We start from the raw sequence: 16,578 nt of genomic DNA, 5'->3' as shown, positions 1-16,578 counted from the left end.
CACAAAATGGGGGCGTAATTTCCTTTTTAGCTCTCAAGTTCTGCCCTGATTTTTCAATTGCTCTTGAATAAATGCCATCTCAATAAATATATGTATCATGTATGGGATTTTCAACAGTGTTAAAAGTTATGTACATGTTTTTTTGCAGTGTATCCATCAGTGGAACCAGGCTGGTTAAAGGCAACTTATGAAGGCAAAACAGGACTAGTTCCTGAGAATTATGTTGTCTTCCTCTAGTACTCTTTAGTGGACAGCAATATCTTCATGGTATCCATGGTAACAAATAATAAGCACTATGATTTTTATCTGACACAGATATGGGATCAGCCCCTTAGCTGAGTGGTAGATTTCCTTCAGATGCTGCAGCTGCAGGTTACAGAGCTCCCTGCCAACGGAACAGAATGTGATGAAACAGTTAACAATTTCTGTGCTGAGGATGGTACTCTGTTTAAATACCTTCCATTGTTTGCAAAAGGTTGTTCTGTTCTTCTTTTATGAGTAAGGAACTAGAGCAATAAAATAATAAAAAAAAAATTGCTATTTAGCTGCAGACTTTCAGGTCCAAGGATGTTGCTCACAGAAATGTGAAATTTAGAGGCAGTGCACTCTATGACATTTCTTGTAATCTATGATTTTTAATATGGAAAATTGTGGACTTTTTCGTAATGTAAGTACTCCTTCTATTGTGATCTGAATTCTCCCTTAGAAAACTTGATTCTAAAATTGATCCTCATCATTTCACATAAGAAATTACTTTGCTGTAAATCAGAAGTTGGGACTTCTGTTAGTCATTGAGTTACAATATGGTATAGAATTTGTACAGCTGATATCAGTTTATACACTGCCTGCACAGTGAATGCTCATTCAAAATGTGATATGTTTAATGAATGTTTCATTCAAATACTTAGTAGATTTCTTTCCTGCTTTCTGTATCAGCACAGATGATATTAACAACTTTGATTTCTATGATAACCATCATCTGGAAGATATTCTCTCTGTGTCCCAGAACATCTGTAGAAAACAAGGAGATTCTGAATCTGGACTGATTGGTAGTCATGTGAAGTGAGCAGTGAAAAACAGCAGTGTGTTTTGAAACCTGAGATAAATCATAACTAATTCTTTTTCCATTGCAAGTAAGACAAATAACCTGTGAACTAGCCAATTTTATAAGCTATGAATGCTAAAAGCTCCATGTAGCAATAAAACTACTTAGTGTTATTTCTCCTGACTTCTGCTAAAATATTTGACAAATATTCTCTCCTTACTTTTCAAAGGTGTTGAAAAGACCTATTGATTGCTCCTGGTAGGACTGAAAAGGAAAAATAAATAAATATATAAAACCAAGTCAAAGAAAACCCCAGAAACCATAAGTAGCTTTCTCAATCTGAGCAGTTTTCTTACACACCTTGAGGGAAAACATGCACTGCTTACTTGGCTACTTACCATTCCTGACTGAAAACCGAGACATCTAACCTCCATCTTAGTATTTCTTCAACACCAGTGCTTCCAAAAGAATTCACTGGCTCATAGAACTATCTCGGCTTAGTTTCATAGATCTCTCAAAGCTCTGTTCTTTCTTCAGTAGCAGAAATCAACATATAAATCATCTCTTGATTTCTAACTTGTGCACTGCTTGAAGGAAGAGCTGCTGTTGGGGCTAAAAACATCAGTAATTTTTTACCTGCTGCTTTTTTCTTTCCATAGCCTTTTTCTAAATTGAAAAGTAAGATTGATTGCCAACACAAAGTAGCACATCAGAACTTTCTTTACTTATATATAGTGCATGAATTCTTCAGAGCAATTGCTGGATTTCAGGCTGGTGGCAGAATCCTGCAGGATCTTTCTCCTCACTAATTCAATTATTGAGTGATGATCTGAGAAAGAGAGAGGCTCAAAGAACATCCTTCCAAATATTTTTTTTTATAGGGGAGGTCTGAGCAAGACTGGCTGCAGGCAGCTGAGGACAGAACTTATGCATTAGTGACTGAGTGACCTGGGTTCTTTCTTCACCCTAAACAGTTTTATTAATCCCAAATTGTGATGAAGGGTTGTTCCAGATGTCACTGGCAGTGAAGACAGACATGTGTGTGCTCATCTAATTTGCTCAGGGCAGATGTGAAAGGAAGTGAAGGTCTTTCCTCAGCCAGTTGAATCTTTCTTCATTTTAAGGCAAGCCAAGTTTTCTTAGTCTAAGCTATGCCTGAGACTGCCATTGCTCCGAGAAGACCAACATGGTTTTGGTTGTGTTTTTGCTGTATTTCACAATCAAAAAACTGTAGGCTGCCAAAAGGATTGCCTCTAGTGACCTTCCCAGGAAAAGTGCTGCTGCAGGCCAAAAGGAGCAGAAAGCAGAGGCTGGGAGCCCAGCACATCTCACACAGGCAGAAAAATGCAGTGGTCAGGGGAAAAAAATCCCAGCTTGTGTCTCTTGCATGGGGGTCAGTAGCAAACCTGTATTGCACATCCTTTGATGACTCCTCATACTTCTTAAGGGCAATTTAATTGTTGTGGAATTCTTGAGGAATTGTGAAAGAGAAAATGTAAAAAATGTTTGCTCTTACTTGCTTTGTTCTAGCCTGATTTAAAAATAAGTGGGAAAAAAACCCCTAAGCTTAAGTAATTTCACATCCCCTGTATGTGTCTCACAATTCTGCAGTACTGTGTTTTGAAAGCAGCTGATATGAGTGCAAGCTAGAGAAGTCAAAGATGCCAAGTTCATTAAAAATTTTGTAAAACTGCCAAGTTCAGTTACAGATTAAGCAAGTAGAGCCTGTGAGGGCTGAGGGGAAGGTTGTAGACAGATCTGGAGGAATCCCTGTGGAGGAGAGGTGTTTCATGTGTTCCCACGCATTTGTCTCACATTAGACCGAAATTAGGATTGGAGAAGACCATAAGAAACTGGATTCCATTCATGCTGCTCACAAAACAAATCTGTGTTTTCCTCTCTAATGCTCTGCAGCTTTCTCAGGCCCTTCTCCTGAACTAGCCATAAATAATCTTTAAGTTATTTAGCTTTAAAATGGCATTTCAATCTGAAAAAGGTTATGCCCATTCTTACTTACATGTAGCCACTCACTCTCCAGGAGCAGGGGTTTTCATTTTTGGAACTCTATGGTTTTTCCTGTACCCTCCTCTGCAGCAGGTAGTAGCACTTTCTGTATGATCTCACTGCTGGGTTGTCGGTGCCCCAGCCCATCCCTGCCTTTAAGGAGGGAGTTTGTCTCTACAAGAAGCTGAACAGTGAACCAGAAAGCTGAGTAAGTAGGGATGCAAAGACTGAAGTGGGGTAGGGGGCAGCACCAAAGCTTGTCTAATGATGATACTCTCAGGCCTGACCAAAAATCTTTTCTGACAATAGCAAAGAATCAGAAATCCATATAACATTTAATGGAGATAGAGTATTTTGATAATGCCTTACTGGAAAATTAGGCAATCTGAATTAAATTAGCTCATAATAGTGATTTACTATTCTTCATGGAAATCAGACTCACTCTATAAGCAAAGGTTAAACACTTTTTAAAATTATTATTATTATTTTTATTATTATTATTATTATTACTATCCTTCCTAAAAGGATGCAGCAGGTTTGTTCCAAATATCACTGTAGAACTCAAGGTAGATGATACATTGTTGTTGTTGTTGTTTGTCTTGTAGAAATAATGTCTGTACCCACAACATATAATTAGCCATGTTTTTCTTTGTTAAACTTTTTGATACATGTTGCAGCACAACATGAATCAAATTAATAGTGTGAAGGATATATTGTATGATAGATATGTAAAGTATATTAATATTCTATATTCACACCTTTTGTTAATGATGATAAAGATTACATTTTTTGTGTGTAATTTCTTTGAGTTCAGTATTAAAATGTCCTTGCCATATTTTGGCATTTAGAGTTATATGTAACAAAACTGTTAAATTAAACCATCTTTATCACTTATGTCCCTAACTAATCTATAATGTTCATTGTACAATTATTTCTGGAAAAGAAAGATGCACAGATTTGCTGACCAGCACTATTCTATGATAGTAATAGTAACTTATTTTCCTTTTATATATTTTCTGGTGCTAATCTCTATTCTTTGCCTGTAATTGGATTGAATTGTAATGTGCCTTTAGTAACGACATGTTAGGAGAGGAAGAGCTGTAAAACTCTGCAGTTCAGAACAGTAATTACAAAAAAAAAAAAAGGCACTGAATGGTAATAATTGGATTTTTTTGTTGTTGTTGTTAACTTTTCTCCCCTGGACTATTTTCTACTTAATAAGATTGCATCAGAATAAATAATGAAACTAAAAAGCACATTGTTCTTGCTATTTCTTTTCTTAAGGCAGAAGGCTATGCAATTTTGGCTTTTGCAGCAAGAAGAGAAATCCCAGTTGGGGAACATATCCTCCAGACTGGGATGGATCTTCTCCACTGATGGAAACTCTCAAAGTTCTAGTGAAGTCAAAGACAGACCTTTGGCAATTTATACTGAAGGTTTGCTGGCCAGAAGCCCCTAGAAAGGAGGTGAAATATTCTGCTAATGTGGTAATCTATGATCCAGTTTGGTGTTGTCCTTTCCTTCAGCAGAGAGGCCCGGATGAATTGTTCAGTGGCCAGAGATCAAAGCCCTAGGCAACCTTAGTCCCTCTCTGCCTGGTCACAGGGCCCTGAAGATGGTGCTGCTGCTGCAGCCTGTGCAGCTCCTGCTCCTGATTAAGTCCATTGTCAGTCAGGCTGTGTCTGTACCCATTGGGAGCTCTCTTCTTTTTTTTTTGTTTAAGATTTTGCATGGGCTTTGGGAGTTTGCTTTGTTTTATTTTAGTAACGTGCTTGGTATCCTAATTCAGTCACTGAGGATCATATCTGTTCTTTAATTGTCCTCTGTGTGGCAGTGTTTAATAAACCATCAGATTATTCTTGTTGTTCTAAGTGTAGAGCACAGTGCTCCAACCCTTGAACGCCTCAGCTGAAAGCTGTTTGGCCTCTGAGCTTTCTGCAAGTGTTTTATTGGGAATTGTCATCAAAGCTCTGGCACTAAAGACAGCACCATTATCTCTGCAAGAGTTTCTGTTGGAGCAAAGGGCAGAACAGCTGAACAGGGCACATGGATAGTTTCCATTTTCAATCATATTTATGGCAATTTTGGAGGTATTAGAGTTTATAGGGGTTACTTTAGATACTATATGGTATTTTAATAGGAAAATATATACAATCAATAACTATATATATTTAATAAAGTCCTACTAAATTATCTTATTGAACTCTCTGTTTATTTTGTAGTGTGGTTTCAATAATTATCTGCACTCTGTATATATCTACATGTAAATAACTAGCATGACATGCATAAGCTGACTTTGCAGACATAATTCTATGTTGTACTTTACACTGTATTTCAAAAATTTGAAAAAATGTTTTTTCAAAATAAAAATCCTTTATACACAAACTGTTTTTTTATTTGTTTTAAATTTGGGCTCTGGTTCAGCTTTTTCTTTTTTCCAAGTAAGAACACTTTGGTTCTACTTCTATCCATACCCGTATTTTAGGGTAGCATTTCAGCCCTGAGGATGCTTTACGTAGATGGGCATGTGAATACCAGACAATAGTCTGTCATGCACTGTCCTGATCATGTGGAAGTCTCCAAAGATGTGGCTTTTGAGGAAAAGAAAATTACAGCTTTGGATGTTAGGTAGCAAGAAGCGGAGCCATGGCTTGGCAGAATCTCGCTGATGAGGTCTTTGCCTCTGGAATTCAGCAGGTGGATGGCCTCAAGGGAGGGCTTTCCATGGCTCCATTCCATCATCATCATGGCTCCATCAAACCAGCCAGCTGATAAACTCTTCCCTGTTCACTGTGCTTGGGCTTGGTCAGTGCAGAAAACTGCAGCAGACCAAGGAGGATGGATACTGCTCCTGCATCCACGGCTGCCAGCTGCCAGCTCCTGCCCTGGCACGCTCAGGCTGCTGTGCCTCCTGCCTGCCAGCCTCCTTCTGTGTGGGCACTGTGCCCACAGCTGTGCCCAGGGGCACATCAGAGACAGACAGAGACAAAACACCAGTGCCGTGGCTGTAAGTAAAAATGAGACTGTTGAGAAGCCAAGCAGCATGGACCAGATGGAAAAAGAGTCTTTCCCTTCCAGTGCTTTCTAACAACTGCTCCGAGGTGAAGCCTGTAATACATAGCTCTCCCTGCTTGAGGATTTGAGAGATGTGGACTCTGCTTTCAGGAATCAAAACATCACCTGCAGCCTGCAGTCACCAAACTGTTGCACCTTGCTGAGATCCTGGTATCCCTGGCACGATGGGGCCAGGGAGAAGGCAAGGTTCCCCTTGTGACCAAGGGATGCAGTTGAGCTGGCAAAGCCCCTTCTGGCTGTATTAGTTCAGCTGGAAAAGCCTGAGAAGTAGAGTGGCTGCAGCAAGGGGTTAGAGCTGAGCTGAGGCTTTGTGCCCTGACTTCAAGTGTAGAGAACTGCCCCTGAGGTGTGGTGTGGAACAATAGCAATGGAAGCTATCACCCTGCAACACTCCTGGGTGCCAGGGGGCTTTTGGGAAGAAAGGAAGAGCAAGGACAGATGGCCTGAGGCACCTGCCCTTCCCTGCTGCTCTTTGTGCCTGGTGAGCTGGGCTGTGCCTATGCCTGTATCAGCACTTGGGACCAGCACTTGGATTCCCCTCCACTCCTGCTGGGGCCCATGAAAGCAGGAGTGTTAGGCGCTGGAAATGCCACAGGTGCCCAGCTCTGCACTGTGTAGGCACAAGAGGAAATGGAGAGTATCTGCATTTTGATAGTTCATCAAAAATGACAGTTCATTACTGATTTTATGTTAAAAATCTGAAAAAAAAGGGCGTGTTTCCTGTTAGAGTTTTCTGCTCTTTTCCACAGGAATGAAAGCTTCTCGGCTTTACAGCCCCTAATCTGCAGCAGTGAGTGAATGAACACTACTTTGGAGTATAGACTAAGCTCTAAAGTAGTTCTCATACTCATTTTCACAGTGTCCCATTTTACTTGGCATCAGGGAATAACTACAATTTTAATTATTTCTGGGAAACCTGTGTTCTGTCTGACATGCTATATTTTGACATTTCATTGAACATTTAAATGTAAAAAGACTTAAATTGCTGTTGAATCAACACAACTGTGTTGAATTGCCACATTAACACCTAACTTAAAACTCTCAAGGGGTGAGACATCTCTGCTTCTTACCAGAAAGGATGAAGACATCTCATTACTTGGTTGCATTAAAGCACCTTACAGGGAATGATCCTCATGTGTTTGGAAAAATTAGTATTTTTGGCTTTATTATTGATTAGGCTTCAGTGTCAGCTATGGAGAAAGTGATGTGTGGAATTGCTTTGGCCACAGCTGGCCACAGCTTCCTGCCTCAAGAGGAGAAACCTCAGTGATCCAAGGAAACAGCACAGGTGTAAACTGAGCAGATGGCAAAGTCAGTTCAGGTCCTGGTTCAGAACATTTTCTCATTAGTTTGGCATGATGCATTCCTTCAAAACCAAGCTTTCTAACACAAACACTGCTTATTAAACATGGTAAATAAGGCACTTTCATCTTTTAAAATTTTATTTCATGTTTGTAAAACTTTTCCCGTGTCATTTGGATTAATTGCTGATACAGAAACAAAGTACTGAAAGATATTCTTGGCTTCTTTTGCAATGCTTGGCTTCTTTTCTATTGTATTTATGGCAACAAGCTCAAAAGCTGAACTAACCTGGAGCAAGTGCCTTTGCCAAAGATCATGGTGTGCTTTTTTAATGTAAACATGCAGGGATTCATGGGAACATTGAGTGACCTCCACAGCCGGTACAGAAAGGAGTCTTAATTCACTTGAAAGTACTTTGGTAATTGGAATACATCTTTCTGCCAGTATAATTGAGGAACTGATTAGTTAGACCCAGCAAGGGTGTATTTCATTTAAAATTACTGTTAATGGCTCTTGGGTGCCCTTAGAAGGGATCAGAGTCCCATCTGAATGAAAAACATCCGTGATTTAGTTTTGTTGGTGGTCATTGCTTTTGTATTCCTACGAAAAACCCCACACATGCAAAGGGAAACATGCAGCACATCTGGGTTTGGGGTGTTTTCAAAACAAGGTTTGCAGTGCTGTGCTTCGGCTGCGGCAGCAGGTGGGAGGGCTGAGAGGGTGGGGGCTCAGCCCTGGGTGGGCTTGGGACAGGGTGGGGTGTGGAAGGTGCCCAACTTGTCACAGCACAGCAGAGCTCGGGGCAGGAGCAATGGGCTCCAGCCAAGCTCTTTTGGAGTCTCCATGTTCCAGAGATGACCAAACACTCAGGGCAGCCCTGGGGAAACATCGGCACAGTGCACCAGCAGCTGAGACAGCTGCACACTGGGAAGCCTCATGAGAAGCCTTTCAGAGGACAATTCCCAAACCCAGGGAGAAGGGGGATAAGAAACCTGAGCTTGATCATTTTTGTGGAGTGTTCCTCCAAATAAATTACCTGGTATACAGGATACAACTGGTTCCTAGAACAGAGCACGTGCTGTTTGCAGGAGCCTCACAAGAAGGTAACAAGGGTTAGGGTTTCAGTGCACCTGAGCTGGGAGGCTGAGCACAAAGTGCTGGAAGCAGAGACTGTGTAAGCAGTGACAACTGTGAGCCCTGAATTACCACAAAACAAGCAGGATGCCTCTCAGCAGGAAAAATGCACTAGAAGAAAAGACAAAAACCATACTGGGGGTCCCTGGTGCACCCTCCAGGGACATCTACAGGAATCGGGTAGATAGTAGAGACCTCAGAGATATTTAGGTGCAAACAAATTCTGCTGGGCAGCTGTGATGCAAATATATCCTTACATAAAACCTCATCTTAAATTGTCTTTTAAGTTTGTTATTTTCTGCTGTTGCTGTTGCTGAGGGATGCTTTTTTTTTTTGGTCCTATGAAGGGCTGTTTTTTTTCTGTAATTAGGACAAACTGCCTGCCTTTGATGGGAAAAATGGCCATTCTGCACAATGTCCTTTTCCTCAGACCTTCCCTGAGAAACCTGCAGTGAATGCCACAGGAGTGTGTCACTGTCTTCCAGCTGTGATTTGTAACATTTCCAGATGGGCCCTTCTCCCTGCCCTCCCCATCCCCCTGAAGTTCAGACAATACAAAACAAACCAGCACAATTATTTTTATCCTCAGAGCAACACAGAATCAAGTCTGCCCCTGCCAAACCCTTGCCTTAATATTTTTTCCTCATCTTTGTTCAAATGATGCCTTGAAATATTTCCTAAATTAACTGGGAAACCAAATGTAAGCATGATCATAATATCTGTAAGCACATCAGCATGAGAAACTCAGGTGAATATTGTGGCTTTTTAGCTAATTAGCTTGGCTGGATAGTTTATATCCAGAGGGGAAGTCAAGACAGAGTGCTTATCATGATGTTAGTGTGAATGTCTCACAAAGAGCTCCTCACCTGAAAGCAGAAGAAATAAGCACGGCTCTTTCCCTTGCGTTTAGGTCAGCCTTCCCTGCAGGAACATCTGAGTGAAACAGTGGTAGCACCAAACCCAGTGCAGCTCACAGTGGGTGATTTAGGACACTGGACCTCCTCAGAGCATCACCTCAGCCTTGGCTCAGCTTGGTGCCTTCTCCAGTGCTGCAGCACCTTCATTACTGACACACAGGAAAGCAAATGATGGTTTCATCTGAATTCCCGCACGGAAGCATCTCTGACACCACTTCTTTCTTTCATTTAGATAATCACAAAATGCCAGCACTGCCTTCCCTATGAGCAGGCAGTGATTATTGCTTTACTCGTTAGTGTGTTTAAGAGGAAGCTCACTGTGCTGGGCAGAAATGAGTCAGGCTCGAGAGCATCTGCATCATTATGGAGTCTGAGATGTCACAATAAAAATCCCATCTCATTTAGGGGGACTGTTGTCTGCTAAAGGTTATAGCAAAACCTTCTACCTCAAAGGGCTTAGACATCCTATGTCAAATAATGAGTAATCTTATTTTATTCTTTATAACCTTCTATTACTATGTCTATTAAAAAGAATACAACCCCAAGCTATCCTTGAGCAAAAGAGGTGTGCATTGAGGCTGAATTGGGAAATTGGGACACAGCAGATTAGATAGATAGATAGATAGATAGATAGATAGATAGATAGATAGATAGATAGACAGATAGATATAGAGATGTATAGAGATACATACATGCATATAGATATATATATGCACACACAAAGCCATTCCACTCAATCCTGAGAAACATCATTGTGTATATAAATAATTGGGGCCTAAATAAAGGTACTAATGCAGATGTGCTCCACTGAATGCATATTTAAGTAGGACCACATTCTTTCACTTTGACACCTTGAAGTTGAAGTGTATCAAAGGCTTTACGATTATGTTCTGTGTGCTATCTGCTAACAGAACTAAAAGAAATTAATGTATTTTTGTACTGACTAAATGCCTTCCCCACTTGTTTTAAACATGGAATGCTTAAAACTAAATTAATTTGGAAATGAATCATCTGTGTGGTAAGTTCCAGTGCAGTCAAACTGTTTGTGATGTGTACACGGAGCACTGGTAACATCCAGCATATCAATTGACAAGAATGAGGACATTCAGAAATGAAACTGCAACATCACTTTCAAGATGTTCTGTATTATGTGGAAATGATGTCCATGAGTATTGGCATTGTTGGCATGACTAATCTTTCTCTGAGGGCACACTAACACTGCAGCACATCCTTAGAAAGGGGTGACATCTAAACCAGCAGTCCAGTTTTTTTACAGTATTTCCTTGGACAGGAAAGGAGGGGGGTGGTCTCTCCTGTTGATGGAGGACACCTGGCATTTCCCTGCCATTCTGTCTGTGCCCCTCACCAGGCTGCAGGTCCCACTCCTTGCCTGTTGCACACCACATCACAAGGCAGTGAGGTGGGAAGTGGAACACGTTAAGGATGAAGGAAGGATCACCTGAGCACTGGAGTCAGTTCCTTAAAAGCCAGGGGTGATGTGCCCTGTTGGTGCAGCCAAGGAAAGGTTGCACCAGTCCAGGTCAATGACCAGGAACAAGAAAAGCTCTTCTCCCCATGAATGAGGATCCCAGGGTGGATGGACAGATGGTGGATGGACGCATCCTGCACTGTGCTGCAGCTTGCACGTCAGAGGGCAGACCTGGCACTCACCATTCTGGCAGCAGAAAGCTCCAGCTTTAGGTGTGGACCACTTCTGTAAAGTCTGGGGACAATTTATTCTGAATCCCTGGCTTTTAAATAGTTACAAATTAATGATTACCCAATGTGTAGATTGCTGTGCTAATGGTGCCTCTACTCAGGTGCATTCTTGCTGATCTGGACCAGCAGCACCGTGCCAGCACCTCTTCCTCAGTGCCACAGCCTCTGCTTCCACATCAGCACCTCTTCCACAGTGCCACAGCTTCTGCTTCCACATCAGCACCTCTTCCACAGTGCCACGGCTTCTGCTTCCACATCAGCACCTCTTGCTAGTGCTGCTGTGCTTGGATCTTCTGCACTGCAGGGAAGGATTTTTAATAAACGTTCCCTTTGTATGTGTTTATGCCAGGAGATCAGGAATGCTTTGTAACTTATTTTGATGCCTCTATAGGCTGGCAGTTTGACTGCTTCAGTTTTGATTAAAGTCACAACCTTCCATGTAAGAATAAATAAAGATATAAATAAATAATTAAATAAGGTTTTATTGTGTCCTGTCTTGTGGAGGGTTTGAATGGCAAAAAATATGGAAGACAATTCTGCCCCCCACCCTACCCTTTCCCAGCCATACAGATTTCAACTCAGTGACTTATCAATGTGTATTATCTCTAAGCTGGAGCTGCCAAAGTACTCTCCCCAAAATCTGCCTCCCAGCAGCTGCTCTGTAGGACTGCAGCACAATTGACTCCACCAGCCTGGTTCTGGAAGCTGCAGCCCCATGTCCAGTGACAGCAGTGTCATTCTGCAGCTTTAGCTTCTACTCAGTCTAATGGATTTTTGTACATCTACTGAAGAGTTAAACACTTCTCATACTACTACAAAGCACGCACATCCCCAGTTTATTGGACATGACACAATGGAGCTAGACAACACCTTTGCAAAAATATTTGAAGCTATTATTTCAGTTGTACAAATATAGAGATGAAAGCTCCTCAAGAGGAAAATACAGAAATCTTATACAAGTCTTTTTTTCCAAAAATAAAAACAATAGCAGCAAAGCATAAATTTTATCTATCAGGATCCTGAATGTTAAATACAGAGAAATATGAACATCAGTCCAAAGATGTCTCAAAGTTAAGGATTATTTGTCTTTCTATAGATTTTTTCCATTAAGGATTACAAAGACTCTACAAAGTGTTAATGTATTACACATCCAAGAAACCCATAGGGAAAATTAGGTGTGTTGAAGGCACAGAAAGGAGGGGAAAATAAATGTTTCACAAATGTGGGAACTGGGATTTAGAGGCCATAAGAAATTCAGAAACTTCAAAAGATCATGCATTCCAGGAGTGCCCAGCTTTTCTCTGTGCTTTTCTCTGTCATGTAGTTTTTCTTAAAATTAATGTCTGTCTTCAGGGAATGCTTTAAGGATATGTTAAGTGGAAAACCTCTTTAAGTAGTATTTCCAAAATGTCAGATGTTTGGACTTCTTTTTGGGTTTTTGTTTGGTTTTTTTTCTAATGTCAGATTTGTGCAACCTCTTGGCTGTGGGCAGCCAAATCAACACATGACCTGTATTTTGAAGCTTGAGAAAGGGAAGCAGTTTCTATCTCCCAGTAAAACCTAAGCTGGGTGTAGCCATCACTAGGACCTGCTTGTAACAGCAATTGGGGATTAGAGTGTGTAAAATTAAGTGAATGTGTAAGAAATGTACTGTAAGCTGAGCTTTAGGATACAAAACATCTAAATTTTCAAATGAAAAGCCTTGACATCCTCAGCTGACCAATGCCTGATGTGTGGTGATGACAGCCCCAAAAGATGATATTCCCATCCATTGTGTGCACTGCCCCATAGGCGAGCTGAGAGCCTGTCCTGACAGCATCATGTCATAGTTTTTTCTATTTAATAGAAGTAAATTTTTGTCAAGTGTCTTGTCCTTTGTCTACAACAGAATATGCCTACATGGCCATCAAAATCCATGTTTTACTCTTAGGAATGTTGCTGGAATCTAGGGAAATGGTTGGGAACATATTAATTGCAGGTGGCCAGGTGTTTCTTTTTCAATACTCTCAGTAAGATCACATTCACACCTTTGTGGATTCATACTGCCATGCACATGTTGGTTTGGTGCTTCCCCTATTCAAGCTCCATATAGCCAAGACAGGCCTGCCAGAATAAATCAGTTTCTTTGGGCAGCACCATGGTGAGAGCATTGTTCTCAGTTGGAGATACCGCAGATTAGAGTCCCACACTGGACATCACCCAACAATACAGGGTATGAAGTGTAAGAGCATTGCTATATTCCCATCCACCATATGCAAAATAGGCCTCTGAGAGAACTGTACATCCCTGGAATGAGCAATTTATGGTGATGCTCCTAAAAATCTCACCTGTATAACACAAAAGTCTCTGTACTTCTCTGCCCAGTTATTTCTGATGCGATGTCAAAGGTGATTGTTATGCTCCCTACCTGCTTTTCATTTAGTCTAGCTCCTTGTTTGAAGCTCAGTGATGCAGTGTTCTGATTTCCTGACAATGATTTATTCTTTTTCTCCACAAAGGAAAAGGAGATTTTAGTCATGAACTGGCTGGGTAGGTATTTGAATTGAGTGTGGGAAAATGCAATAGAGTGAGACTATTTAAATGACACTGTGAGAACTTCCTCACTGATATGTCTGAACGTTAAATTGGTGAAACTATTGTACCCATAGAGGTGAAAAGGTAACATAGTTTTCATGGTCAGAAAAGCATGGTCTATGACTAAAAGGCTCGTGATGGTATTTTTATAATGAGCCCACTCCACACCAGCAAGAAATTGATATGTTGCCAGTTTTAAAGGATACACTAGAATTAAATGAAAGCTCACCACTCTCTGATGTCCTCTATATATGCTTCAATGCCCCATACAGAGAACTGTTGGCTCAACCCAGGGAAAACAATTCCTGAATGTAAGCAAGAAAAATCATCAAGGGAGCAGCACTGCTCATGTATTTGAAGTTACTCAATTACTGCATAGTTCCAACAGCACTTAAAGACTATTTTCTGTGGGTTATTTATATTCTCTTTAAGGTAAACAGACAGATAAATTTTAACTTCGTTATTAATATCTGTGCAGTCACCTTTTACTGCATGTTCTTGTCCAAGCATCTGAGAAGCTACAGTACCATTCTGCATGCAAATAATGTCAATCTAATAAATTAATAGCATTTGTTGAAAAAAAAAAAAAAGTAAATTTTAAACCAAAAAAACCCCCAAAAAATATTAGAGCTCTTTTTTCCTTTTCATCTTCCAAGGGAAAAAGAGAACTAAACTGAAAGCAAATCTCTGTTTGAGTCAGGTCACCATGACACAAAGCAGTACAAACCAATAAATCCAGCAATGCTGACAGTCCAGCCTGGCAGTATGCTCACAGGCTTCCGAGCCCTGGAAAGTTGGGAGGGCTTTGGATATTAGCTCTGTGGCTGCAAACTGACTTCTCGGAAGGAAAGAAAGGTCAGCCTGCCACAAACAGCATGTAAGGCAAGAAATGTGTGCTTGGAATTGCACTGCATGGGTGGAGTGCAGCCCCATCCTCTCCTGCTCTGCAGATAAACCAACCTTAAATTTGGGCAGGGAGGAAAGGAGGGAAAGGAAAGATTCCTGTAGGATCCCTGCTGTTCCTGCTACTGACACATCACTGGTAACTGAGATGAATATTTGGGTGTAGGCAAGAACACAGGAAAGCAGCTCACCTTCCCAACAAAGGTAATGGATAGAGACCTACTTGAAAAGAAAGAAAAAAACCCAGCTAGGGTACAAACAAGGCACTGGCTGTCAGAAAAAACAAATTTAAGTCTCGCTTTCAGTGTTGCACATATAGCGCAAGAAAGCTTAACTGCAGTGCAGCTGAAGAAACAGCTGCAGATCAGAAATTATGTTTGTTTATTATGCATACAAATAACCAGGCCATTTCAAAGTGCCATGAAATCAACTGAAAGCTTCTCAGACCACATTTACCTCTGTCCATGGACTAGGTTTTAAGGAATTCACATCCCTCCACCCCTAAAGGCTGGTCCCAACTGTAGATACAGCTGAGATCTTTCAAAACATGAGCCAAGTGCTTGATCTTTAATGTTTCTTGGACCACAGCAAGCACAACTGTGGAGCAGCTCATAGACAAGGAGAACAGCTTGCAGGGACTGGAGGTCTCAGCTTTCCAAACACAGGTGAGCTGCCATGGCCAGGCACCTCGACCTCCAAAACACTATTTAAAAACTGTAAATAATACCTGTAATATCTGTACAGAGCTGAATCACAGCAGCAGAGCTCAAAGGATAACATAATGGGTTGGTTTGTTTGCTTCATTCAAGCACCAACAGAAGGTAATGCTGAAGGGCTTTGGTCAAAAAAACCTCAACTGTACAGAGGAAGAGAGACTTCGCTTCAGGCACAGCCTGCATTATTCAGTGCATGAAGAACTTTTAGTCTTAGCTTGAAACAAAAGCCTATAGAAAATGGCTGGCAAGCTTTATAATTAATACAACAGCTTTCATAGCTTTAAAATGTAATCAGGCACATCCTAAATGTCAGAAAAGAAAAAAAATCCATCTGCTGAAACCTCTTATTCCTAGTATATAAACACACCATAAGATCCAGTGTTCTGCCTTACTCAATATATTGAGAAGCACTAAAAGATGTCTATTTAGACCTATCTGTAAAGCTCAGGTCCAAAATGCTTTGCTCTTTAAAAAACTATTAAAGGACATAATCATATACAAAAATAAAACCTTGTACTCAGTAAAAAAAATCAAGCAATGGCTCTCTGAACATTGCTGCAGGGTTGGAAAGTCATAGTACACAAAATTTCTGTAGGGAAGGAAGAAATCAGGTGTGTTGATCAATGTTCATAGAATCAGAATCATTTAGTTTGGAAAAGACCTGCCAAGATCATTGAGTCCAAGCTTTGACTGATCTCCACCTTGTCAACTAAACCATAGAAGTAAGTCCAGTCATTTCTTGAAGGGGATGGTGACTTCATCACTTCCCTGGGCAGCCCCTTCCAATGCTTAACTACCCTTTCAATGAAGAAATTCTTCCTGATATCCAACCTGAATTTCCTCAAGAACAGCTTGAAGTCATGTCCTCTCCTGCTGTCAGTTGTTACCCAGGAGAAGAGGTCAACCCCAGACCCCACCTGGCTGCACCCTCCTGTCAGGCAGCTGCAGAGAGTGATGAGGTCCCCCTGAGCCTCCTTTTCTCCAGGCTGAACACCCCCAGCTCCCTCAGCTGCTCCCCACAGCACTTGTGCTCCAGACCCTTCCCCAGCTCCGTTGCCCTTCCCTGGACATGCTCCAGCCCCTCAATGCCTTTCCTGCAGTGAGGGGCCCAGAGCTGAGCACAGGATTGGAGCTGTGGCCTCAGCAGTGCTGGGTACAGGGGGACGGTCACTGCCCTGCTCCTGCTGCC

General features: G+C 41.3%; 1 protein-coding gene across 1 annotated transcript in view; it reads left to right on the top strand.

Annotated features, from left to right (window-relative positions):
* Positions 1 to 4,305, top strand: part of ARHGAP42 (Rho GTPase activating protein 42) — a 142,535-nt gene extending 138,230 nt beyond the window's left edge. The window contains exons 24-25 of the mRNA XM_064409450.1: positions 149 to 276; positions 937 to 4,305. Coding sequence (XP_064265520.1) covers positions 149 to 237 — 89 coding nt within the window. The 3' untranslated portion in view covers positions 238 to 276; positions 937 to 4,305. The remainder of the gene's footprint in view (positions 1 to 148; positions 277 to 936) is intronic.
* Positions 4,306 to 16,578: the final 12,273 nt, after the last annotated feature.

This window comes from Passer domesticus, chromosome 2 (genome assembly GCF_036417665.1).
Source record: "Passer domesticus isolate bPasDom1 chromosome 2, bPasDom1.hap1, whole genome shotgun sequence".
NCBI lineage: Eukaryota > Metazoa > Chordata > Aves > Passeriformes > Passeridae > Passer > Passer domesticus.
This window is presented reverse-complemented; position numbering and strand designations above follow the sequence as displayed.